General features: G+C 42.8%; 2 protein-coding genes across 6 annotated transcripts in view; one reads left to right on the top strand and one right to left on the bottom strand.

Annotated features, from left to right (window-relative positions):
• The window catches only part of LOC132380373 (zinc finger protein 239-like), a 91,959-nt gene that overhangs the window by 45,583 nt on the left and 18,623 nt on the right, over positions 1–27,753 (top strand). For 2 of the 5 annotated variants that reach the window (XM_059949101.1, XM_059949099.1), the window contains exons 3-4: positions 9,944–11,547; positions 18,401–18,794. In XM_059949101.1, coding sequence (XP_059805084.1) covers positions 10,710–11,547; positions 18,401–18,705 — 1,143 coding nt within the window. In that variant the 5' untranslated portion in view covers positions 9,944–10,709 and the 3' untranslated portion in view covers positions 18,706–18,794. Of the gene's footprint in view, positions 1–9,943; positions 11,548–18,400; positions 18,795–27,753 lie in introns of those variants that run through there. The other 3 variants (XR_009507747.1, XR_009507748.1, XM_059949102.1) reach the window with 2 other exon arrangements.
• LOC132380374 (zinc finger protein 721-like) overlaps positions 1–27,753 on the bottom strand; it is a 77,345-nt gene that overhangs the window by 32,603 nt on the left and 16,989 nt on the right. The window lies entirely within an intron of this gene.

Genomic DNA, 27,753 nt, shown 5'->3' with positions numbered 1-27,753 from the left:
TTTATAGGGCCCCTGCCCCCTCCCTCTTCAGTCCTGACGAAGGGTCTCGGCCTGAAACGTTGACTGCTCATTTCCACGGATGCTGCCAGACCTGCTAAGATCTGTTATGTGCACCATACCTCGATCAAAACAACTTTGAGAAGACCTTGGAAGAATTGTAGAGATGCATGCAGCTGGAAAAGGCTACAAAAGCATTTCTAAAGAACTCCGCAGTAAGAGAAATTTCTGCAAATGGTGGAAACTCAGTACTGTTGCTACTCTCCCTAGGATTGGTTATCCTCCAAAGATCACACCAAGAGCACAACGTGCAATGCTGAAGGAAGTGAAAAAGAACTGCAAAAGATCTGCAGAGATTTCTAGAAATTGCTGAAGTCTCTGTTCAATTGTTAAAGTATAAGAAAAACAGTAAACAAGAATGGTGTTCATGGAAGGACACCACAGAGGAAACCACTGCGCTTCTTCCCCCCTCCCCAAAAAAAAAATTGCTGAACGTTTCAAGATTGCAAAAGGCCACCTGGATGTTCTACAATGCTTCTGGGACAATGTTCTGTGAACACATGAGACAGAGGTTGAACTTTTGGGCAGAAATACACAGTGCTTTGTTTGGAGGAATTGGGGCACTGCACACCAACACCAGAACCTCATCCCAGCTGTGAATAGCGGAAGGAGCATTATGGTTTGGGGCAACTTAGCCTCCTCAGTGCCTAGACATCTTGCAACTATTGAGGGAACAATGAATTTTAAATTAAAAATTCATTTATTACTACAAATGTTTACATTATACAGCCTTGATTTGCTTGCTGACAGGTAGTCACATAGCAAGAAACCTGAAAAAAAAATTAAAAAAAGAATAAAAATAAAAATAAAATGCCAAGACTCAGTGCAAGAGAAGGATAAAAAATACAAATCATGCAAACAAATGATGCAAACCACAGCATTACAGACCAAAATTCAGTCCTCATATCTGAACCCTGGAGCAGGCCAAGGCCTTTCTTATCAGTTCATTATATTAGTGGGCACTGAGCATAGCAGCTGGAGCTGTCTTCATAGCCTCAGCGCCATGAAGATTTCCATAGCAAAGAATGAGTGAAATCTGCTGTCGTCCTGACTGACATCCTGCCTTTTCAGTCTATCTAGGCCAGTGTTTAAATTGACCCAACAGCAAAAGGCTCTGCATCCTAGAGAGAGGAGTGTAATCGGTATACTTCCAATCTGGGCTGGTGCTTAAATTGTCTAAACAGAGCATCACACCTCGCACTGGGCCCAAACAACGCTGCCAAGAGATTTGCTCCAGGCCCAGCCTGAAGCTACTCTTATCAGCTCGGCACCCAGAGCAATCCAACCTTGCACCTGAAAATTAATAGAAGTTGGATAATGCAAAAGACAATGATCCAAAATACGAGAGTAAATCATGAACAGAATGGCTTAAAAAGATAATTCATGTTCTTGAATGGCTAAGTCAGAGTCCAAGCCTTAATCCAATTGAGATGCTGTGGTATGACCTGAAGAGGGCTGTTCATGAAAGGTATCCCAGAAACATTGATGAATTGAAACCGTTTTGTATGGAGGAATGGACTAAAATTCCTCTAATTTGTTGTGCAAGTCTAATCAGCAGCAAGTGTGTGGCGGAGGTTATTGTTGCTAAAGGAGGTTCTACCAGTTATTAAATACAAGGGTTCACATTTTTTCCATTGTGGACTCATAAATGAATAAACAACCTCATCCAACTACTCAGTTGGATGAGGTCAGACTAACTGGCCTATAGTCTCATTTCTTCCACCTCTCTCCCTTCTTGAAGAGTGGAGTGACATTTGCAATTTTCCAGTCTTCTGGAACCATTCCAGAATCTAATGATACTTGAAAAGTCATTACTAAACCCTCTGCAATCTTTTCAGACAACTTTCAGAACTCTGGGTCATATACCATCTGGTCCAGGTGACTTATCTACCTTCTGACCTTTCAATTTCCCAAGAACCTTCTCTTTAGTAATGGTAACTTCACACAGTTCATGACCCCTGACACCTGGAATTTCCACTGTACTGCTAGTCTTCCACAGTGAAGACTGATGCAAAATACTTATTCAGTTCATCTGCCAATTCCTTGTTCTCCATTTCTACCTCTACAGCATTGTTTTCCAGTGGTCCGATACTTTCACCTCTCTTTTACATTTTGTGTATCTGAAGAGACTTTTGGTATCCTTTATTATTATTGATATGCTTACTTTCATATTCCATCTTTACCTTAATGACTTTTTTAATTGTCTTCATTTGGTTCTTAAGTTTCCCAATTTTCTAACTTTCTGCTAATGTTTGCTCTATTATATGCTCCCATTGGCTTTGACTTCTCTTGTTAGCCATGGTTGTGTCATCTTTAGAATGATGTTAAACACCTTTGTCCTGGGCAACAAGTGACCTGTCACTTTCATGACACAAGTCCCACACTTCAATGAGAAAGCCTACTAGCCTCCACTTCATTTTCATTGGAATTGTCATCAATGAATTAACAGTCAATCACCTGGTGGAAGTGGGGTCAAAGTAATTAGAAAGGCTCCAGGAGCAGCCATGTGATAACATGTGCTCTTTGTAGAACAATGGCCAGTTGGAGATTGAAAGTATGATCAGGTGTAACTCACTTATGAGAGTAGAAAAGGCATCGACTCGCATCAGTTAGGTGTTTTGAGCAGTGGACAATCAGCATTTGGGATGGATAGGCAAGAACAAATTAAAATGAGGCAGGATCAAGTGGAACAGCAATTGTTGCAGTAGTTAGTGAGGATTTTGAGACTGCACCTAACCTTAACCCTTATATATGCTCAGTTAAAACTGTAGAGACACCAGGCAGGATAGTGAATACCCCTCTTGTAGGGTGTGGGAAGGCAGGGAGACCTGCAGTTTTCCTGACAACTACACCTGTTAGAAGTGCTAATGCGACTGCATTAGCACTAACCTTAACCTTAACCCTAACCCTAATGCGACTGCATCTTGTAACACTGTTAAGGAGTTGGAGCTGGAACTGGATGAACTCTGGATCATTCAAGAGGCTGAGTGTGTGATACATAGGACATATAGAGGTAGTTGCAACCACACAGACACAGGAAACTTAGTGACAGTCTGGAAGGAAAAAGGGGTTAAAGAGCCAGTGCAGAGTACCCCTGTGGCCATCCCTCTCAACAGGTATATCACTTTGGATACTGTTGTGGGGGTGGTAGGTGGAGGGGATAGCTGACCTAGCAAAGGAAAGTCACAGTGGTCAGGAGTCTGGCTCTGAGGGGATGGTGTGAGAAGATACAAGCTGTGGTGATAGGGGCTTCATTACTTGGGGGAACAAAAAAAGTTCTATGGGCAAGAGTGAGATTCCCAGATGGTATGTTTCCTCCTGGGTGCTAGGGTCCAGGACATTTCTGATTGAGTCCTCGGCATTCTTGAGTGGGGGGAGGGAACACCTAGAAGTTATGGTACATGCATGTACCAATGACACAGGTAGGTAGAGTGCCAAGGTTTTGCAAAGTGAGTTCAGGGAGTTAGGTGCTAAGTTAAAAGGCAGGGCCTCCAGGGTTGTGATTTCAGGATTGCTAACTGCCAGTTGCTAATGAGGTCAGAAATAGGAAGGTTATACAATTTACTCATGGCTAAGGGGTTGGTGTAGGAGGGAGGATGTAATAATTCAAAAATCTTAGGCTGTCTTCCAGGGAAGATGGAACCTGTACAGAAGGGACAGTTTGTACCTGAACTGTAAGGGGTCTAACATCCTAGAGGGAAAGTTGCTCATGCTGCATAGTGGGGTTTGAACTAGAGTTGCAAGGCTATCGTGGCTTGGAGAAGGATCTGTGTTGCCTGCAAAATAGATGGAATTTTAAGCAGACAAGTGCAAGGTTTTGCACTTTGGTAAGACCAACCAGGGTAGGGCACTGAGGAGTGTGGTAGAACAAAGGGATCTGGGAATACAGGTCCATAATTCATTGAAAATGGCTTCACTGATAAATGGGGTCATAAAGCTTTTTAGCACTTTGGCCTTAATAAATTAAAGTATTGAATACAGGAGATGAGATGTTATTTTGAACTTGTATAAGACATTGGTAAGGTCTGGTTTGGAGTTTTGTGTGTAGATTTGGTTATCTACCTACAAGAAAGATGTAAATAAGGTTGAAATGGTATAGATGAGATTTACAAGGATATTGCCAGGTCTGGAGGACCTGAGTTGCAAGGAAAGGGTGAATAGTTTAGGACTTCATTCCTTGGAAAGTAGAAGATTGAGAGGAGATTTGATAAAGGTGTACAAAATTATAACGGTTATAGATAGGGTAAGTGCAGGTAGGCATTTCCCACTGTAGTTGGGTGGGACTACAACCAGAGGTCATGGTTAAGGGTGAAAGGTGAAAAGTTTGAGGGGAAACATCTTCACTCAGGGTATTTGGTGTGGAATGAACTGCCAGTGCAAGTGTAACATGCAAACCCGATTTCAGAGCTTTAAGTGAAGTTTGGATAGGTACGTGGATGGTAGGGATATGGAGGGCTATGGTCCTGATGTAAGTCAATGGGAGTAGGCAGTTTAATGGAGTAGATGGGCCAGAGGGACTTTCTGTGCTGTACTTTTCTATGACTATTCTTTACCTAGAGATTCTGTTTTTCAGCTTTCTAGCTCTTCAGGATTTCCTCACCTTGAAAATATGTCATTGGTGCTAATATGTACCAAGACTTCTGGCTAATCCCTCTCTCCAATAGACCCAATTCAAGACATCCTTCACCTTGGCACTTGGGAAGCAACATACCATCTGGGTGCCTCTATCATGCCTACAGAATTTTGTTTCTGTTCTGACTGAGGAATCTCCTGTCACCTCTGCAGTCATCTTCATCTCTCTGCTCTAAATAGCCATGGCACCAGATTCAGTACCAGAGACCCGGTTACTGTGGCTCCCTCCTGGTAGGTCATTCCCTTCAATAAAATCTAAAATTGTATTTATTATTGAGGGGAACAGCTATAGGTGTACTCAGCACTGGCTGTGCATTTCCCTTCCTCCTTTAACCTAGGGTGACTACCCCCCCCCCCCCCCACCCCATTGCTCAAACTGTCACCTCATTCTCCCATATGAGTAGAAGGTCATCAAGTTGCAGCTCAGTGCACCTGGTGCATGCAGATGTGTTTATCCAGGAGATTAGAGGTCTCCCAGGATTCCCACATCCCACACACAGTACAAAACAGCTCATTGTACTATTGTGCCCTATCAGTCAAGGAATGAAGAAGTAAGTACAAAAATTGCATTTTCTTCGGCAGTTTAACTTGCGACTGCGCAAGCACGTGTAAGTCAGACAGGCAGTGGGAGAATTTAAAAGAGCAGTTTGACGGAGCGGGTTACGGAGTATAGGGAGACAGAGTAGGAAGGCTTTGTCTCCAGAGGATGAGCTTCATTCCAAGTGAGGTGAGCCCGGTTAAGTTCCTTTAAAAGGAGAACATTTCAAACATATTGGGTAGGTCATGATAGCTGAGATCGGTCCCGTGGTTTGTTCATCCTGCAGCATGTGGGAAATCAGGGATACTTCGAGTCCCTGACGACTGTGTGTGCAGGAAGTGTGTCCAACTGCAGCTTCTGGCAGACCGCATTGAGCATCTGGAGCTGCGATTGGATTCATACTGGAGCACCCGCGATGCTGAGAAAGTCGTGAATAGCATGTTCAGTGAGTTGGCCACACTGCAGGTAAAGGCTACACAGGCAGAAAGGGAATGGGTGGCCACTAGACAGCGTAGCAATAGGCAGGTAGAGCAGGAGTCCCCTGAGATCATCTCCCTCCTAAACAGATATACTGTTTTGGATACTGTTGGGGGAGATGTCTCATCAGGAAGGCAGCAGCAGCTGAGCTCATGGCACCATGGGTGGCTCTGCAGCACAGGAGGGAAGGAGGAGTGGGAGAGCTACAGTGATAGGGGATTTGATTGTAAGGGGAATAGATAGGCGTTTCTGCAGCCACGAACGAGTCTCCAGAAGGGTATGTTGCCTCCCTGGTGCAAGGGTCAGGGATGTCTCTGAGCAGCTGCAGGACATTTTGGAGTGGGAGGGTGAACAGCCAGTGATTCTGGTGTACATAGGTACCAACGATATAGGTAAAAAAATGGGATGAGGTCCTACAAGGTGAATTTAGGGAGTTGGGAGATAAACTAAAAAGTAGGACCACAAAGGTAATAATCTCTGGATTACTACCAGTGCCAGATGCTAGTCAGACTAGAAATAGGAGAATATTTCAGATGAATACATGGCTTGAAAAATGGTGCACAGGGGAGGGATTCAAATTTCTGGGGCATTGGAACCAGTTCTGGGGGAGGTGGGACCGGTATAAACAGGACGGTCTGCACCTGGGCTGGGCTGGACTGGAACCAATGTCCTAGGGGGAGCGTTTGCTACTGTTGTTCAGGAGGATTTAAACTAATGTGGCAGAGGGATGGGAACAAGTGCGTAGAGACAGAGGGGTGTAAAATGAGGGTAGAAGCAAAAAGTAGTAAGGTGAAAAGTAAAAGTGGCAGGCAGGCAAATCCAGGGCAAAAATCAAAAAGGGCCACTTTCAACATAATTGTATAAGGGCTAAGAGTGTTGTAAAAACAAGCCTGAAGGCTTTGTGTGTCAATGCAATGAACATTCGTAACAAGGTGGATGAATTGAATGTGCAGATAGTTATTAATGAATATGATATAGTTGGGATCACAGAGACATGGCTCCAGGGTGACCAAGGATGGGAGCTCAACATATTCAGGAGGGATAGGAAAGAAAAGGAGGTGGGGTAGCATTGCTGGTTAGAGAGGAGAATAACGCAATGGAAAGGAAGGACATTAGCCTGGAGGATGTGGAATCTACGGGTAGAGCTGCATAACACTAAGGGGCAGAAAGCGACGGTGGGAGTTGTGTACAGGCCACCTAACAGTAGTAGTGAGGTTGGAGATGGCATTAAACAGGAAATTAGAAATGTGTGCAATAAAGGAACAGCAGTTATAATGGGTGACTTCAATCTACATATAGATTGGATGAACCAAATTGGGAAGGGTGCTGAGGAAGAAGATTTCTTGGAATGTATGTGGGATGGTTTTCTGAACCAACATGTCGAGGAACCAACTAGAGAGCAGGCCATTCAAGATTGGGTATTGAGCAATGAGGAAGGGTTAGTTAGCAATCTTGTAGTGCGAGGCCCCTTGGGTAAGAGTGACCATAATATGGTGGAATTCTTCATTAAGATGGAGAGTGACATAGTTAATTCAGAAACAAAGGTTCTGAACTTAAAGAAGGGCAACTTTGAAGGTATGAGATGTGAATTAGCTAAGACTGGCAAATGATACTTAAAGGGTTGATGGTGGATATGCAATGGCAAGCATTTAAAGATCGCATGGATGAACTACAACAATTGTTCATCCCAGTTTGGCAAAAGAATAGTCCAGGAAAGGTAGTGCACCCCTGGCTGACAAGGGAAATTAGGGATAGTATCAATTCCAAAGAAGAAACATACAAATTAGCCAGAAAAAGCAGCACACCTGAGGATTGGGAGAAATTCAGAGTCCAGCAGAGGAGGACAAAGGGCTTAATTAGGAAAGGGAAAAAAGATTGAGAGAAAGCTGGCAGGGAACATAAAAGCTGACTGTAAAAGCTTTTATAGATATGTGAAAAGAAAAAGATTGGTTAAGACAAATGTTTTAACGGTCTTACAGTCAGAAACGGGTGAATTGATCATGGAGAACAAGGACATGCAGACCAATTGAATAACTACTTTGGTTCTGTCTTCACTAAGGAGGACATAAATAATCTTCTGGAAATAGTAGGGGACCGAGGGTCTAGTGAGATGGAGGAACTGAGGGAAATACATGTTAGTAGGTAAGTGGTATTAGGTAAATTGAAGGGATTAAAGGCAGATAAATCCCCAGGGCCAGATGGTCTGCATCCCAGAGTGCTTAAGGAAGTAGCCCAAGAAATAGTGGATGCATTAGTGATAATTTTTCAAAACTCTTTTGGATTCTGGATTAGTTCCTGAGGATTGGAGGATGGCTAATATAACCCCACTTTTTTTTTTACAAAAGGAGGGAGAGAGAAACCGGGGAATTATAGACTAGTTAGCCTAACATCGGTGGTGGGGAAAATGGTAGCGTCAGTTATCAAAGATGTGATAACAGCACATTTGGAAAGCGGTGGAATCATCGAACAAAGTCAGCATGGATTTGTGCAACGAAAATCGTCTGACGAATCTTATAGAATTTTTTGAGGATGTAACCAGTAGAATGGATAGGGGAGAACCAGTGGATGTGGTATATTTGGATTTTCAAAAGGCTTTTGACAAGGTCCCACACAGGAGATTAGTGTGCAAACTTAAAGCACACAGTAATGGGGGTATGGTATTGATGTGGATTGAGAATTGGTTGGCAGACGGGAAGCAAAGAGTGGGAATAAATGGGACCTTTTCAGATTGGCAGGCAGTGACTAATGGGGTACCGCAAGGCTCAGTGCTGATTTAGACGAGGGAATTAAATGCAGCATCTCCAAGTTTGCAGATGACACGAAGCTGGGCGGCAGTGTTAGCTGTGAGGAGGATGCTAAGAGGATGCAGGGTGACTTGAATAGGTTAAGTGAGTGGGCAAATTTATGGCAGATGCAATTTAATGGGGATAAATGTGAGGTTATCCATTTGGTGGCAAGAACAGGAAAACAGATTATTATCTGAATGGTGGCCGATTAGGAAAAGGGGAGGTGCAATGAGACCTGGGTGTCATTGTACACCCGTCATTGAAAGTGGGCATGTAGGTACAAGCAGGCGGTGAAAAAGGCAAATGGTATGTTGGCATTCATAGCAAGAGGACTTGAGTACAGGAGCAGGGAGGTTCTACTGCAGTTGTACAAGGCCTTGGTGAGTCCACACCTGGAGTATTGTATGCTGTTTTGGTTCCCTAATCTGAGGAAAGACGTTCTTGCCATAGAAGGAGTACAGAGAAGGTTCACCAGATTGATTCCTGGGATGGCAGGAGTTTCATATGAAGAAAGACTGGATCGACTAGGCTTGTACTCACTGGAATTTAGAAGATTGAGGGGGTATCTTATTGAAACGTATAAAATTCTAAAGGGATTGGACAGGCTAGATGCAGGAAGATTGTTCCCGATGTTGGGAAGTCCAGAATGAGGGGTCACAGTTTAAGGATAAAGGGGAAGCCTTTTAGGACCAAGATGAGGAAAAACTACTTCACACACAGAGTGGTGAATCTGGAATTCTGTGCCACAGGAAACAGTTGAGGCCAGTTCATTGGCTATATTTAACATTGGATATGGCCCTTGTGGCTAAAGGGATCGGGGTATGGAGAGAAAGCAGGTACAGGGTTCTTGATCAGCCGTGATCATACTGAATGGCAGTGCAGGCTCAAAGAGCTGAATGGCAGTGCAGGCTCAAAGGGCTGAATGGCCTACTGCACCTATTTTCTATGTTTGTAAAACGATACACTTATCAGATACTTTACCTCACACAAGCCAGATGAGGCAAAGCAGCTCTAAACACTAGCACACTCAAAAGAATAGCTGCTCTGCTTGCATTTGTTGTTTTTATTTGCCTTTTCTAATGAATCCTGCTCGGTTATTGGCTGCAGTGCAACTCCAAGAAACTGCCACACAGCTCTGTCTGTTAAATCTTGATAGTGGGCCTGATTGAAAAGTTAGTATCGTGCTCTTTGTTGTTCTGTGGGAAATGAGCAGAACTTAAAATAATACAAATAGGCAGAGATAAACTGAGTTAAATCACAGATTGAATACGGGCAGAAATGGCCCATCCTGATACAGACAGTAAAACAGTGAACAGTTTAGTCAGTCCCGATGCCCAGGTAGATGATGAAGGGTCGTTCCTCCAACTTGGGTTGAACCTCACTGTAACATTGTGATGTCAGCTCACCTGAAATGTCCTTCACCCATTCATGCCTTTTGTAAATCTTTTTACAGGTTAGAAACGGCAAAGAATTTGTGTACTGGAATCTCAAAAACTACAAAGCATCTGATATTTAAGGAGTGACCAGATATTTCCTTTGTAACACCAATTTATCTGTTGTTGCTTCTTGGAGAAGAAGAAGCATCTTATCCCAGCTGAGAATGTTCTTCGTCTTTGAAACGTTTTTTGTTGTAACTCAGTGAAATCTACTGGAACCAGGGTGCTGAGAACACACCATTTGTTCACCAGGGATAAGTTCTTGAACTGTATTGACTGTGCAAGGGATTCACTATATTTGACGTTTGGTTTAATGAACTGCTAACAGGGAGACTTAATTCACCAGCTCTATATGTGTGAGGGCGGGCACTCACTCACCTGGCCAACTTACAGACACACAGTGAGTTTACTGGAGAGATGCCATACACCTGCTTTGTGTCGAACGGTTATCTGTCCTGAAGATACAACAGCAAGTTCATGCCATAGTGAGAGGGTTCATTCTGCCATCCAAGTTAAATATATATCAGAAAATTCTCATCAGTGAGAGGCCTGTTGCACACTGAAAACACACCCAGTGAGTTCACAAGGGAGAGAGACCATTCAACTTGGTGTGGGAGGAGATTCACTCAGTTAAGCAACGTACAGACACACCAATCACTTCATATTGGGGAGAGGCCATTCATCTGCTCAGACTGTGGGAAGGAATTTGCTCTGTCATCTCAACTGAAAGGATTACAGTGAGTTCACACTGGGGAGAGACTGCTGACCTGCTCAGACTCTGGGATGGGATTCACGCGGTCATCTCAACTGAAGGTACGTAAGCAAGTTCACACTGGGGAGAAGCTATTCACCTGTCCAGACTGTGGGAAGGGTTTCTCTCGGTCATGTCAACTGAAGGTCCATCAGCAAATTCGCACTGGGGAGAGGCCATTCACCTGTTCAGACTGTGGGAAGGGATTCATTCGGTCATCTGAACTGAAGCTACATAAGCGAGTTCACACCGGGGAGAGGCCATTCACTTGCTCAGATTGTGGGATGGGTTTCACTTGGTCAAGTCAACTGAAGGTACACAAGCGAGTTCACACTGGGGAGAGGCCATTCACCTGCTCAGACTGTGGGAAGAGTACCTCTCGGTCATGTCAACTGAAGGTCCATCAGCAAATTCACACTGGGGAGAAGCCTTTCAGCTGTTCAGACTGTGGGAAAGGATTCATTCGGTCATCTGAACTGAAGCTACATCAGCGAATTCACACTGGTGAAAGGCCATTCACTTGCTCAGACTGTGGGAAGGGATTCACTCGGTCATATCACCTACTGGCACACCAATTAGTTCACACTGAAGGGAAACCATTCCCCTGCTCAGAATGTGGGAAGAGATTCACTCGGTCTTTTCAACTGAAGGTACATTACCGGGTTCACACTGGGGAAAGGCCATTTGCATGCTCAGAATGTGGGAAGGAATTCACTCGGTCATCTGACCTACAGAGACATCAGCGAATTCACACTGGGGAGAAACCATTCACGTGCTCAGATTGTGGGAAGGGATTTACTCGGCCATATCTACTGAAGTTACATCAGCGATTTCACACTGGAGAGAGACCGTTCACCTGTTCTCAGTGTGGTAAGGGATTCACTCAGTATTCCATCCTTTTGGTGCACTATCAAGTTCACACTGGTAAAAATGTTTAAATAGGCTGCATGCTGTATAATTAATCATTGGTGTTGAATACAGAGGCAAGTTCAAACATGACTGCAGGTGTCCAACTCTGCAGTTATTCCAAACAGTCACCACTCAGGTGAAGTTGTTTCCCTTGAATTTCTTGCATGACTTTCTGCATACTGAAGACAAGAAGGAGCTGAATGCAGTTGTGTCTGATGTGTTATTCATTCTTCAAATCTCTGGGTTGATGAAGACTGACATTGGTAGTTAACCACCTCATTCCCTGTTCATTCCCAACATTATGGGTCATTTCAAAGCTTCTAAAGACATGCGACTCAGAGCTTGGAGCTACAATACACCATTGTCTTTAAGTCTAAAAGAATAGAGAAACATTAGTTGGATGTTCAATGGAGCTGATTGAGAAATCATAGATGGGTCAGCATAGGGCACAGTTTGGTGCTCTGCACAGAGGCAGGTAATGGACAAGGAATCAGCAGTGGGTGTGGCAATGAATGATAGTAGCAACATTTGGTAGCTGTTTGACAGGAAAAAAATTCAAGTGACTTTGACACTGTGCCTGTTGACATTGAGTATATTGCTTGTGGGAGCTTGCTATGTTAAACTGGCTATTGAATTCTAAAAATATTGACTGGATTGTGGCACTCTTACCCAGAAATGATCTTCAGAATATACCATCACTGAAAATTGAATGTGTAAGTACTGAGAGACTTGGATCTAATTGTAATTGTCATCTTCACTATAGTTGAACAATAGTATTTTAATTGCCTTTGTATACATTACAGTTTAATATGTAATATTCCACTGGCAATACAAAATATAATTCTGGACATATCTTTGTACTTTAAGTGTTTTCTCATTGGTTAACTTTTACTGCAATATTGACTAAGTACTTTACAATTGGATTATTGTTATCTATGGATTTGAATGGAATAAAAATTGCCTCATTCATGGCTTCCAAAAGAACCTTGGATTTAAATATTAAAATCTGTCAATTAGCATAGTCAGCAGGATTTGGAGCTCAGAACAATTCAAGACAGAGAATTTTAAGGCTATAAACAAGAGGTAGGAACTTCCTTTGATGTACCAAATTGTTTGAGGAAATTTCTAGTTCTAGCAATTACATCATTGGATGGAAATCAGGTTTGAGGACAGCTGTGTTGCTATTTCAGAAACATCTGAGGGTGGGGGAAGAAACTAAAACCAGTAGGACGCTATTTAAATATGCAAGCCAGCAGAGCATCAAAAATAAATTTGTGCAAACTAGCAGACCATATTGTGGTAGGTGGGGGGGGGGGGTACAAATTCTTGTTGCAGGTCAACCTGTTAAAATTTCAAGATCGCGGTTAAAGTAAAATATATGTATGTATTTAAAATTGGATCAAAACCATGGCTGAAGTTGTGAACCTGTACTAAAAGCTCTTACTTAAATGAGACATTTAGTTTTGATATGATTATTGAAATGTGGCTCCTGATGTGAAAGTATGGGATAAGACTCAGAAAATGACTGCTACTGATTTAGAAATAAGACCATGTGGTGGGTTTAGCAGAAATGAATGATTAGAGTTAATAAGATGAGTAAAATCTTTTTACTAAAAGAATCAAAAGAATCACAAAATTTGTGATTAAACTACAAAAACAGCATGACAGACACAGTAAAAAAAAGTCTAAAAAGCAAATCTTTGCCTTTGGGTAGCAAACACCTCCTCTGCCACTGCCTCATTCTATAGATTTTGTGTCCATCTCCTGCATAAATACAGATACAAATTAATGAATCCTTTGTTTATAATATCCACTTTATGCACTTTGATCTTAAACATTGGAAAGTCTGCATATGTGGGAAATCCAGAGCAACATATATAAAATGCTGCAGGAACTCAGCAGGTCAAGGTTAGTCTCATTTCAGGTTGAGACCCTTCAGTACTGGAAAGGAAGGGGGGAGATTCAAGATTCAAAAACTTTATTGTCATTATAACCGTACATCAGCTCTGCAGGGCAGAATGAGACAGTGTTTCCCAGGAGGAGTGCAATCATAACATAAACTCAACACTAAATAATAAACATAACAATAAATAGTAAAACACAACAGCCACATGTCAGTTAAAAACAAGTTATGAACCCCATTTCCAGAAAAATTGGGATATTTTCCAAAATGCAATAAAAACAAAAATCTGATATGTTAATTCATGTGAACCCTTATTTAACTGACAAAAGTACAAAGAAAAGATTTTCAATAGTTTACTGACCAACTTAATTGTATTTTGTAAATATACACAAATTTAGAATTTGATGGCTACAACACCCTCAACAAAAGTTGGGACAGGCATGTTTACCATTGTGTTACATCACCTTTCCTTTTAATCGTTTTGGAACTGAGGATACTAATTGCAGTAGATTTGTAATTGGGAAATTTTGTCCATTCTTGCTTGATATAAGGCTTCAGCTGCTCAACAGTCTGTGGTCTCCGTTGTCTGATTCTCCTCTTCATGACGCGCCATACATTTTCAATAGGAGATAGATCTGGACTGGCAGCAGGCCAGTCAAGCACACGCACTCTGTGTCTACAAAGTCACGCTGTTGTAGCCCGTGCAGAATGTGGTCTGGCATTGTCCTGCTGAAATAAGCATGGACGTCCTGGGAAGAGACACCGCCTTGATGGCAACATATGTCTCTCTAAAATCCTAATATACGCCTCAGAGTCAATGGTACCTTCACATACATGCAACTCACCCATGCCGTGGGCACTGATGCACCCCGATACCATCACAGATGCTGGCTTTTGCACCTTTCGCTGATAACAATCAGGATGGTCGTTTTCATCTTTGGCATAGAGAACTCGACGCCCGTTTTTTCTGAAAACTAGCTGAAATGTGGACTCATCTGACCACTGCACACGGTTCCATCTGAGATGAGCTCGGGCCCAGAGAACTCGCCAGCACTTTTGCATAGAGTTGATATATGGCTTCCTCCTTGCGTAATACAGTTTCAAGTTGCATTTCTGGATGCAGCGATGGACTGTGTTAAGTGACAATGGTTTTCCGAAGTACTGAGCCCAGGTGGCTATAATTGTCACAGTAGCATAACGGTTTCTTCGGCAGTGCCACCTGTGGGCTTGAAGATCACGCGCAACAGTGGTTTCTGGCCTTGCCCTTTACACACTGAGATGTCTGAATCTTTTCACAATATTATGTACTGAAGATGTTGAAAGACCTAAATTCTCTGCAATCTTGCGTTGGGAAATGTTCCTTTTGAACTGACTAACAATTCTCTCATGGATTTTGGCACAAAGGGGTGAGCCACGACCCATCCTTGCTTGCAAAGACTGAGCCTTTGATGGATGCTACTTTTATACCAGTCATGATACCTCACCTGCTACCAATTAGCAAATGTGGAGTCTTCCAAACCGGTGTAACTTGAATATTCTGTGCACTTTTTTATCTTATTTTAACTCTGTCCCAACTTTTGTTGAGTGTGTTGCAGCCATCAAATTCTAAATTTGTGTATATTTACAAAATACAATTAAGTTGATCAGTAAAACTATTGAAAATCTTTTCTTTGTACTTTTGTCAGTTAAATAAGGGCTCATGTGAATTAACATATCACAGATTTTTGTTTCTATTGCATTTTGGAAAATATCCCAACTTTTCTGGAAATAGGGTTTGTATAAGTGTCCAGTGCAAGTTAAAAGTGTCCAAAGCAGAGTCAGGTGGAGCAGCTATTTAGCAGTCTGACTGCCTGTGGGAGGAAGCTGTTTAGTAGCCTTGTGGTTTTAGTTTTGATGCTCCTGTAACGTTTACCTGATGGCAGAAGAACAAACAGTTCATGGAGAGGGTGTGAGGGGTCTTTAATGATGTACCATGTCTTCTGGAGGCATCGACTCTGAAAGAGGTCTTGGACAGAAAGTAGGGAGACCCCAATAACCTTCTTTGCTCCCCTAACCACCCTCTGCAAGGCTTTTTTGTCGGCAGCACGGCAGTTGGAGTACCAGGTTGTGATGCAAAAGGTCAGCACACTCCACGCCTCTGTAGGATGTAGTTAAGATGTTAGTAGGGAGTGATGCTTGTTTAAGCTTCCTCAGAAAGTGCAATCTCTGCTGGGCTCGTTTCACAATCCCAGTGGTGTTCCTGAACGAGGTGAGATTGTCTGAGATCTGCACCCTAAGGAACTTGATGTTTTCCACTCTCTCCACTGTGGAGCTGCTGATGCTGAGGGGTGTGTGCTCAGGTTGAGACCGTCTGAAATTGACGATCATGGCACTTCTACAACTTTCTTATGTATAGGACTCGATGCATAAGCAAATCTACGTTACCCTCCACAATTACTACATTTTGGCCGAAAGCCTTCTCCACATGTTTTACTCCTCGCCAAGTGGGTGGGAAAGGTCAAGAGCTGGAGAAAAAGGAATCTGATAGAAGAGAGTGGATCATAGGAGAGGGGACTGATGAAATTTTAAGGGAATTAGCGGACATAAGAAATGATTCTCTGATTCTGGTAAATAATGGGTTAAAATTAAGTGCCAGCTTGTGTGTGCTCTGTTCCATGAACAGTTGCAGAGATGGTCCTTGACCGAAAGAACTGCCTTCAGTTTAGATTAACGACTCAAAGCAATGATTGTGGGCTGTATTCTCACAGGCTGCATACATTATGCCTTATGATTTCACATCACTGATCTAAGTTCCCTCGTTTGTTTAGAGAAGACACACTGATAAGGCAAAAATCTATCATTTTGGCCTAAAGCCTTCTCCACACGTTGTTTTACTCCTCCACACAGCTGCTACATGACTGAACTGGCACTGAAAACATCTGAATGAGCAATAGATTTGAACCATATAACTCATATCACTTAAATTAACCCTATCCAGCAACTTTTTCCCATCAAATGCAATCAACACTGGTAAGCTATCTGTTCTTACATGGCTATGAAACCATTTTAAATGTTTAGCATCCATAACTTTGCCCCCTAACTAATTTATTTTTAACTTGGTCAATGGATAGGTCTAGAACTACTCACGTGATTATTCCCCAAAGCCACTGCCACTCAATATGATTACTTGGTGTTACCTTGCTTCCTCCCACAGCTTTTAACCCCTAAGCTTCCTCACATTGCTCACTATCTTTACAAAACGCTAATACTGCCTTGTTTCTTAAAGTTTTTGCATTCACAATATCTCTTTCTGTTTCTCTCTTCATCGCTTCATTCCCCACTCACCTATCTATCACCTTCTAGCTTCTGTTCCTCCCCCACCTTTTTATTCTGGCATCTTTCCCCTTCCTTTCCAGTCCTGAAGAAGGGTCTCAGCTTGAAAAGTTGACTGTTTATTCCTGTCCGTACATGCTGCCTGACCTGCTGAGTTCCTCTAGCATTTTGTGCATGTTGCTCTGGATTTCCAGCATCTGTAGAATTTATTGCGTTTAGGATCTGCAGAATTTCTTGTGTTTTAAAAGTCTCTTTTCCTTTGTTCTTTGGCATTCATTTCAAAAGGACTAGAATACAAAAAGCAAGTATGTAATATTGAGGCTTTATAAAACATTAGTGAGATCTCACTTGGAGTATTGTGAGAAGTTTTGGGCCCCTTATCTCAGAAAGCATGTGCTAATATTGGAGAGTATTCAAAGGGGGTTCAAGAAAACGATTCTGGGATTGAAAAGCTTGTAATACGAGGAGCGTTTGATGGCTCTGGGCCTCTACTCAAATTCAGAAGAATGAGGGGTGACCTCATTGAAATCTATTAAATGTTGAAAGGTGTCAATAATGTAGATGTAAAGAGGGTATTTCCTATTGTGGGAGAGTCTTAAGACCAGAGGAGACAGCTTCAGAATAGAGAGGTATCCTTTTAGAATGGAGAAGAGGAGGGATTTCTTTCACGATGAATCTGTGGAATTTATTGCCACCGGTGGCCATGAAGACCAAGTCATTTGGTATAGTTAAGACAGGTTGATAAATTCTTGATGAGTCATGGCATGAAGGGATATGGGGAGAAGGCAAGAGATTGGGTTTGAGAGGGAAAATGGATCAGCCATGATGAAAAGGGAGAGCAGGCTCGATGAGCCAAATGGCTTAATTCTGCTCATATGTCTTACATATATTTAAATCCTGTCTGTTGCCTTCAACTCTAATATTTTTTAAAGATTATAGTTATTTATTACATGTGCAACGAAACGTGTAGTGGAATGACTTGTTTCCCTTTTTAATTTAAATCCTGTCTCAATTGTCAATTCGCCGCTGCTATCTCCGTTTCTCAGAAACCTGCCATTTGCCTTCCTCCAAACAACTCCTATCACTCATCCCACCTCCATCTTTCTTGGTCACTTGCTGCCATCTCTACCCCGCCCAATCCTCAGCAGTTCTACTTCCAGTATCAGGAACCCCTCTCCCCCCCCCCCCCCCCCCAGCTCCGGCGCGTTGCCAAGGAACGATGATAAGGGTCTCGGCCCGAAACGCTGACATCGCTTCTCCCTATAGATGCTGCCTAGCCCGCTGTGTTCCACCAGCATTTTGTGTGTGTTTGAATTTCCAGTATCTGCATCTCCTCGTGTTGACGCAATCACAATGCATCAGGTGTTTGGGAGGCCGTAGTCCAAGAGGTGAGCTGTCAATCAGGAGCTGCTGGGAATCCTATGAATATTGTAAATAAATTACTGGCGTTCTTTAAATAGGTTCCTCTTAGGAAGATGTTTCCATGCAAAATCCTTATCTCGGGGAGGAAATCGAAATTGTAACCATGCAAGGATTATTTCATTCTTTTCTCTAATTTTGTTTCCTTTTATAATGTTAAGTTTGTTTGATCCATCTAAGTGCGTGCCGATTTGGAAAGGTCGAGTAGCGACCCAGAGCGTATTGCTACGGCGGGGCTCGAGTTCAGAGAACGACCCGGTGCTTGGACAATTTACACGCGGGGCCTCTCTGGAGACCAGAGGTCGAGCTGGTTCTGCTTGGCAACATTTAACTCGCTGAGGCTGCATCGTGCTCTGGCTGCTCTGGGCCGAGTGTCTGCGAGCTTCGCGGCATGTAATGGAATGAGACAGACTATGGATCCACTCCGGCTGTTCCCTGCTTCAATTTTATTCTGTATGCTGTTGCTTGCTTTACTGTTTGCATGATATGATCCAATTTTTTTTCTGTCAAGGCATTGGGTGTTGGGTCTTTTTTTGAAAATTGGGTTCTTCCAGGTTTCTTCTTTTGTGGCTGCCTGTAAGCAGACAAATCTCAAGGTTGTAAAATTAATACATACCTTGGTAATAAAATGTACTTTGAACTTTTGAAATTGATGTTATTTACATTTATACTGCTGCAAGTAAGTTTTTTTAGCATTAGCGACGGACCAATCAATTTGAAGAGAGCAAGCTTCGCAGGTCAGGGGAGAAGTGCGCGGACGCAGTAGCTCATCATTGCGCAAGGATGCTGAGAAAGCTCTGAAATAAAATTTCTAGCAGGGCGGTCATCGGAGTAGTGTAAGTCAGAGTAGTAGGCTTTGGCTCATCGGAGCTTCAGCGGAGGTAGGTTACTTCCCCCCCTCCCCCCACAAGAATAATAGGTTTGACTGTGAGGCAAGTGTTCTGTTCTGAGTGTCAGATGTGGGATGTTTGGGAGATTTCTGGTCACATCTGTGCCAAGTGTGTTGAGCTACTACTCCTTAAAGACCAAGTTAGGGAACTGGAGCTGCAGCTCAATCAGGGAGAGTGAGGAGGTGATAGACAGGAGCTACAGAGAGGTAGTCACCCCGGGGCCACAGGAGACAGATAAGTGGGTGACCATCAGGAGAAGTCAAGTCAAGTCACTTTTTATTGTCATTTCAGCCATAACTGCTGGTACAGTACACAGTAAAAATGAGACGATGTTTTTCAGGACCATGGTGCTACATGAAACTACAGAAACTACACTGAACTACATAAACCACACAAAAAAAACTACACTGGACTACAGACCTACCCAGGACTGCATAAAGTGTACAAAACAGTGCAGGTTTTGCAATAAATAATAAACAAGACAATAGGCACAGCAGAGGGCAGTAATTTGGTGTCAGTCCAGGCTCTGGGTATTGAGGAGTCTAATAGCTTGGAGGAAGAAAACTGTTATATAGTCTGGTCATGAGAGCCCAAATGCTTCAGTGCCTTTTCCCGGATGGCAGGAAGAAGAAGAAGAGTCTGTATGAGGGGTGTTCATAACCTTCATAATGCTGTTTGCTTTGTGGATGCAGTGTATAGTGTAAATGTCCATAATGTGGGAAGAGAGACCCCAATTATCTTCTCAGCTGACCTCACTATCCACTGCAGGGTCTTGCAATCCGAGATGGTGCAATTTCGGAAACAGGCAGTGATGCAGCTGCTCAGGATACTCTCAATACAACCCCTGTAGAATGTGATGAGGATGGGGGGTGGGAGATGGACTTTCCTCAGCCTTCACAGAAAGTAGAGATGCTGCTGGGCTTTCTTTGCTATGGAGCTGGTGTTGAGGGACCAGGTGAGATTCTCTGCCAGGTGAACACCAAGAAATTTGGTACTCTTAATGATCTCTACCCAGGAGCCATCTCTGCCAGGTGAACACCAAGAAATTTGATACTCTTAATGATCTCTACCCAGGGACCAGGTGAGATTCTCCGCCAGGTGAACACCAAGAAATTTGGTACTCTAATGATCTCTACCCAGGAGCCGTCAATGTTCAGTGGAGAGTAGTCGCTTCATGCCCTCCTTAAGGAAGGGAAGGTAGTGGAGAGCACCCCATGGCTATTCCAGTTAACAGCAAGTACTCCATTTTGAGTGTTGTTGGGGGGGAGGGGTGGTGACCTACCTGGGAGAAACAACCGTGACTGTGCCTCTGGTACTGAGTCTGGCCCTGTGGCTCAGAAGGGTAGGGAAGAAGATGGCAGCGGTAATAGGGAACTCTATAGTTAGGGGGACAGATAGGTGATTCTGTGGGTTTGAAAAGGAAACAACGATGTTAGTTTGTAATGTTTCTGAGTGTGTCCACAATATGCTGAAATGGGAGGATGAGCAGCCAAGGGTCGTGGTACATATGACATAGGTAGAAAAAGGGTGGAGGTCTTGAAAGCAGAATACAGGGTTAGGGTTCAGGGAAGGAAGCTGAGAAGCAGGACCTCAAAGGTAGTAATCTCAGGATTGCTGCTTGGGCCAGGCAACAGTGAGTATAGGAATAGAATGAGTTGGAGGATAAATGCATGGCTGAAGGATTAGAGGAGGGGGCAGGGATTCAGTCTTCTGGATCATTGGGACCTCTTCTGGGGCAGGTGTGACCTGTATAAAAAGGACTGGTTGTACTTGAATCAGAGGGGGACCAATATCCTGGTGGGGAGGTTTGCTAATGCAATTGGGGAGGGTTTAGATTTGCAAAGGGGTGTGAACTGAAGTGAAGAGGCAGAGGTCAGGGAGGTTGGAGCGCAAGTAGAGACAGCTTGTAGGGAGTTTGTGAGCAAGGATTGGCAGACGTTAGAGCAAAGATGCACTCAGCCTGATGGTTTGAGATCTGTCTATTTTAATGCAAGGAGTATCATAACAAGGTGGATGAACTTAAGAGTGTGGATCAATATGTGGAACTATGACGTTGCGGTCATTATAGAGACTTGGATGTCTCAGGAGTAGGAATGGCTGCTGTGTGCCAGGCTTTAGATGTTTGAAAAAGAACAGCAAGGGGGGCAAAAGAGATGGGGGGGGCGTGGCATTGTTAATTAGGGATAGTGTCACGGCTGCAGAAAAGGAGGAAGTCATGAAGGGATGGTCTAATGAGTCAGTGTGGGTAGAAGTCAGAAACAGGAATGCGGCAATAACTACTGGGTGTTCTTTATAGCCTCCCAATGGTAACAGAGATATCGAGGAGCAGATAGAGAGGCAGATTCTGGAAGGATACAATAGAAATAGGGTTGTTGTGATGGGAGATTTTAACTTTCCTAATATTGATTGGCATCTCCTTAACACAAGGGGTTTATATGGGGTGGAGTTTGTTAGGTGTGTTCAGGAAGGTTTCCTGACATAATACATAGATAAACCAACTAGAGGAGAGACTGTACTTGAACTGGTACTGCTCAGGTGTCGGATCTCTCGTTGGGAGAGCATCTTGGAGGTAGTGACCACAATTCTATCTCCTTCACCATCGCACTGGAGAGGGATAGCAGACAATTTGGGAAAACATTTAATTGGGGTAGGGGGAAATATAATATTTTTAAGCAGGAACTTGGGAACAGATGCTCTCAGGGAAATGCACAGCAGAAATGTGGCAAATGTTCAGGGACATCTGCATGGAGTTCTGCATAGGAATGTTCCATTGAGGCAGGGACAGGATGGTAGGGTTAAAGAACCATGGTGTATGAAGGATATAGAAAATTAGTTAAGAAGAAAAGAAAAGCTTATGAGAGGTTCAAGAAACTAGGTACTGTTAGAGTTCTAAAAAATTACAAGGTTGCTAGGAAGGAGCTTAAGAATGGAATTAGGAGAGCCAGAAGGGGCCATGAGAAGGCCTTGGTGAGCAGGATTAAGGAAACCCCCAAGGCATTCTACAAGTATGTGAAGAGCAAGAAGATGACCCTGGTGAGAACAGGACCAATCAGGTGTGATAGTGGAAACATGTGCATGGAATCGGAGGAGGTAGTGGAGGTACTTAATGAATACTTTGCTTCAGTATTCACTGGGGAGAAAGACCTTGGCAACTGTGGGGATGACTTACAGTGGACTGAAACACTTGAGCATGTAGACATTAAGAAAGAGGATGTGCTGGAGCTTTTGAAAAGTATTAAGTTAGATAAGTCACCAGGACCAGATGAGATGTACCCCAGGCTACTGTGGGAAGTGAGGGAGGAGATTGCTGAGGCTTTTGTGATGATCGTTGTGTTATCAATAGGGATGGGAGAAGTACCAGAGGATTGGAGAATTGCAAATGTTGTTCCCTTGTTCAAGAAAGGAAGTAGAGATAATCCAGGAAATTATAGACCAGTGAGTCTGACTTCAGTGGTGGGCAAGTTGTTGGAGAAGATCCTGAGAGGCAGGGTTTATGAGCATTTGAAGAGTCATAATCTGATTAGTCAGCATGGCTTTGTCAAGGGCAGGTCATGCCTTATGAACCTGATTGAATTCTTTGAGGATGTAACAAAACACATTGATGAAAGTAGAGCAGTGGATATAGTGTATATGGATTTCAGTAAGGCATTTGATAAGGTTCCTCATGCAAGGCTCCTTCAGAAAGTAAGAAGGCATGGGATCCAAGGAGACCTTGCTTTGTGGATCTAGAATTGGCTTGCCCACAGAAGGCAAAGGGAGGTTGTAGATGATTTGTATTCTGCATGGTGGTTGGTGACCAATGGTATTCCACAGGGATCTGTTCTGGCACCCCTCCTCTTTGTGATTATTTTTTATAAATGACCTGGATGAAGACATAGAAGGGTGGGTTAGTGAGTTTGCTGATGACACAAAGGTTGGGGGTGTTGTGGGTAGTTTGGGGGTTTGCCAGAGGTTACAGCAGGACATTGATAGGATGCAGAACTGGGTTGAGAAATGGCAGATGGACTTCAACCCAGATAAGTGTGAAGTGGTTCATTTTGGTAGGTCATATTTGAAGACAGAATATAATATTAATGGTATGACTTCTGGCAGTGTGGAGGATCTGAGAGATCTTGGCGTCCATGTCCATAGGACACTCAAAGCTGCTGTGCAGGGTGACAGTGTTGTAAAGAAGGTGTATGGTGTATTGACATTCATCAACCATGGGACTGAGTTCAAGAGCCAAGAGGTAATGTTACAGCTATAAAAGACCTTGGTCAGACCCCAGTTGGAGTACTGTTTTCAGTTCTGGTCACCTCACTACAGGAAGGATGTGGAGAGAGTGCTGAGGAGATTTACAAGGATATTGCCTGGTTTGGAGGGCGTACCTTATGAGAATAGGTTGAGTGAATATGGCCTTTTCTCCTTGAAGCAATGGATGATAGGTCACCTAATTGAAGTGTATAAGATGATGAGAGGCATTGATCGTGTGGATAGCCAGAAAGTCTTTTTCCTAGGCTGAAATGGCTAACGTGAGGGAGCATAGTTTTAAGGTGCTTTGAAATAGGTACCGAGGGGATGTCAGGGATAAGTTTTTCACAGAGAGTGGTGGGTGCGTGGAACACACTGCCGGTGGCGGAAGTGGATACAATAGGGCCTTTTAAGAGCCTCTTAGATAGGTATATGGAGCTTAGAAAAGTAGAGGGCTATGCACTAGGGAAATTCTAGGCAGTTTCTAGGGTAGGATACACGGTTGCCACAACATCGTGGGCTGAAATGCCTGTAATGTGCTGTAGATTACTATGTTCTCTGTTGTTATTATATGCTCAACTTTGACTTTATAAAAATATACAAGAACAGAAATTAGAATGAATGATGCAGCTAGTAATATGGGCCCCATGACAGTAGCCAGGATGTGGGATATAAATTTCAATGGGAAATAGTGAAGGAGAATGGAGGAAAAAGGAGAAAAAAATTAATGATAGGATATATGAACATTTGGAAGCTCATGGCCTAGTTAGGGACAGCAAGCATGGTTTTGTCAGGACAGGTTGTCTTACCAAATTGAGTTTTTTGACAAGGTAATGAAAGTGATTGATGAGGGTAGGGCAACGGATGGTGTCCACATGGATTGATGAGAAGCCCTGTGAGCCTGATAAACGGTAAGAGTGGACATTAGAGTGCGGGAAAATGACACTGGAGAGGTGGCATGGGTGAAAGAAGGAATGGTGAACAAACTGAATAAGAATTTTGTCAGCAGGGGGCAGAAGTGAGTAAAGTCACCTGGACCAGATGTGCAGCACCCTCGGTCTGTGAATGAGGCAGCTGAACAGATTGGAGAAGTTTTAGATAGATAGATACTTTATTCATCCCCAAGGGGAAATTCAACATTTTTCCAGTGTCCCATACACTTAATGTAGCAAAACTAATTACATACAGTATTTAACTCAGTATAAATATGATATGCATCTAAAATCACCCTCCCAAAAAGCATTAATAGCTTTTAAAAAGTTCTTAAATAATGATCATTCAAGATCAGTAGATTCTGGAAAGGTTCTGAAGGACTGGAATATTGTCATTCATTAGAAGAGAAGGAGGTAAAAGGAGGAAATAGGAGTTATAGAAAAGTGCAGCACAGAAACAGGCTCTTTGGTCCAGCTAGTCTGTACTGTACCACTTAAACTGCCTACTTCCATCAACCTGCACCAGTCCACAACTCTCCATACTTTTACCATCCATAAATGTTAAAATTGAGGTCACATACACCATTTGTTCTTGCAGTTTGTTCCACATTCTCATGACTGTCTTTGTGAAGAATTTTACCTTCATTTTCCCTTTAAAGTTTCCACCTTTCACCCTGAACCCATTGTCAAGTATTTCTTCATTCAGTCTTACAAAAACACAATACCAACAGTGTGTGGATCTTTATCAAGCATCTTTATTCTATACTTGCAAGGGGCAAGCTCACCTCCATTCCCACCAGGGATGGGAGGGGCTTCTGACACACCATTTATAAAGTGTTCCTTTTATATGGAGTTGAGGTTACTATTTCCAGCAAGCTGTCTTTTGCTGTAGTCTGTCATTTGCAGTTGACTTTGGCTTTGCTACTTCCTATTTCTTGCAAATATTCAGCACATTGGGTGTTTGCTGTCATATATTCTTTTAGTAAGTACATTTCTTGTAGTCTCTTCTTGCTACTTTAGTCAAATACATATATTGCAACATGTTAACTTAGCACTCTGGAAATTGCACATTTTTTTCCACATGAAATGGATACAAAAAATACAATGTTCAATACATATTTCCATAGATCTGTAGGATCAAACATTTCACACTCTTCTACTCTCCTGAGTTCTGTGTGATACCAAGTTTCTCCCCAGTTACTATGTCAATAGGTCATCTTTTGTTTATCCAAATCAGGACCATGAACGCTTGAAAAAACTGGCCACAACCTTGTCACTAGTGCAGAGGAGTGCTTCCCCATCTGCTGTTTGCACTGATGCAAAGCTTCCACCAGGTCATCTCAGTAAGTCCCTGCAGCTTCTAAGGTAGCCTCTCATAATCATCCAGTGTTCCCTGGCTCTATGCCTGTTCCTCCAGCAGGGCTGACTGTAACACTGAAGTTAGAAACAGAGGGTTAACTTCTGTTTCTCTGCTGCATCTAAACTTATGAATTATCTTGTGCAGCTGAATGCACTGGAAAAGTTCCCAAGGATGGTCTCCCAGCCTGTACTTCTGGGTATTTGCAGCTATAGTACTCAATTGGGCCACATCAAAAGGGGTAGAATACCATGTCACAATTGGACCCTGGTGTGTCCTGAATACTCTGCTACCAAGAGTACCATTAGGGCAGTGTATGTTGAAGGTACCATACCCTGTTGGAAAGATTCACAGGGAGACAGGACGATTCCCCAATCATCTTCACTATTATAGTGTCTCACTTCATCCGCTAAATCACCCCAATCTACATCACCATCATCGTCAGTCCTCATACCAAATGCAAACATCACTCCTCTCTGAGCTGAGAATTGATGTTACAGCTTTTTCATCTATTTTAAATACTTGGTGTGATCGGCACTGCCTTTTTTCCTCAGCTGCTAATTTCTGCATGATATTCATAAGTGTCTGTAAATCCTGACCCTGTCTTTTCCATTTCTCTAATTCTGAATTTGCCTCATCAGTTTTCTCCTTTTCTCTTGTTACATGTTCACACTGACCCTGAAACTGACTTGTGGATCAAATTCGCCTGACCCTGCTTCTTCAGAATGACATTTTCTTTCCACTTTCACTCCAGCTCTTTTCTCTCTCTAATTCTACCCTACACTTGCAGTTTCTATTTTTCTCTCTTCACTTCAATTAGACCTTCCAGCTGGTATCCCATATAACAGCTTTTCTTTTTAAATCTCTTATGATTTCTTCTCACATTTTTTTCCTGACCCTCCACTCTTAACCTTTCCTATCCACTCCTTAATATATAACTGGACATTACCTTAATATATAACTATGAAAGTAATTGCTGCAAACCTCTGAAACCCCTGGGTTCCTCTACCTTCCTTTTCCCCATTTTATTATCCTAACTTAGTGGGTGGTTCAAATCGAAACTAGGGTCCAGACCTTGATTCTTCTCTTCGAGCACACCCTGAGTCGCCAAGTATGTTGTCTATTCATCAAGTGAACTTGGTTTGGAAACTCACTCTGCAACTCTTAATTAAACAAAGCTTGCACTTTATTGTTTCTGCACAAACAATGAAGTAACGAGTTTGATTCTAGGTTAACACCTTAAAACATGAATTTTACTGTTCCATCTGACCCAATACTCATTCCACTTCTCCAGGAGATCTCCTGTTGGCCAAATGATCGATACTTTCTTCTCCTAGTCCCTGGGATAGAGCTTTTTCCTTGTGATAATTAGTCTCTGGAATTATTGCCCCTTTGCATTTGCAGCTTCTAACTTTTTAAACTCTTCCTCCCAAGTGATTCACCTCATTCTTGTTGTCTCAAGGCCAATCGTCTGACCTATTGGATATAGTCCAAGGGCTACACAACTTCATGCTGAAAGTGACTTTTTTTGTTCTCTTCAACTGCAGTTCAATGCAGACAAACTGGTCACTCAGAGACACTGGGCTGAGACAACGAGATTACTTCTGCAACCCTGCCATTGTACACAATACACAGCTTATCTGAGAATGATTTCAGGCTTAGAATGTGAATATCAGAAACCTCTTGTGTCCATGTTCAATTGCTCTGATTAGGTTATCCAGAGCAAGAATAAGTTAATCAAACAGTTCACAAAATAGAGGTTACAGAGAAGCTTAACAAAATGCTTAACATTCTTTTGACCTCATTGCAAGAACAAAGACAATTGGTTTGGCTGCTTCCACTGTCCTTGACCCATTCAAGTTTGATGTTTTCTTCCATATTTAAATTCTTTCAAGGGCAACAGTGGTGTATTCGAACAACCCAGAGTTTGATACACAGCCCTTTCAAAGCAGGGATAATTACACATAATGTTGCAATGAGGAGGGAGTATAGAAGTTAACTACCAATCTCATTCCTCCTCAGCTTAGTGATTTGATAAACAAAGGATATGTCAGAGATGACTGCAGTCAGCTTGTTTTCTTCAGTCTGCAGAAAGTCATGGAGAAAATTCAGAGGAAAACCCTT

Source organism: Hypanus sabinus, chromosome 24 (assembly GCF_030144855.1).
Source record: "Hypanus sabinus isolate sHypSab1 chromosome 24, sHypSab1.hap1, whole genome shotgun sequence".
NCBI lineage: Eukaryota > Metazoa > Chordata > Chondrichthyes > Myliobatiformes > Dasyatidae > Hypanus > Hypanus sabinus.
Note: the sequence above shows the minus strand (reverse complement) of the source record. Positions and strands in the feature narration are given on the sequence as shown.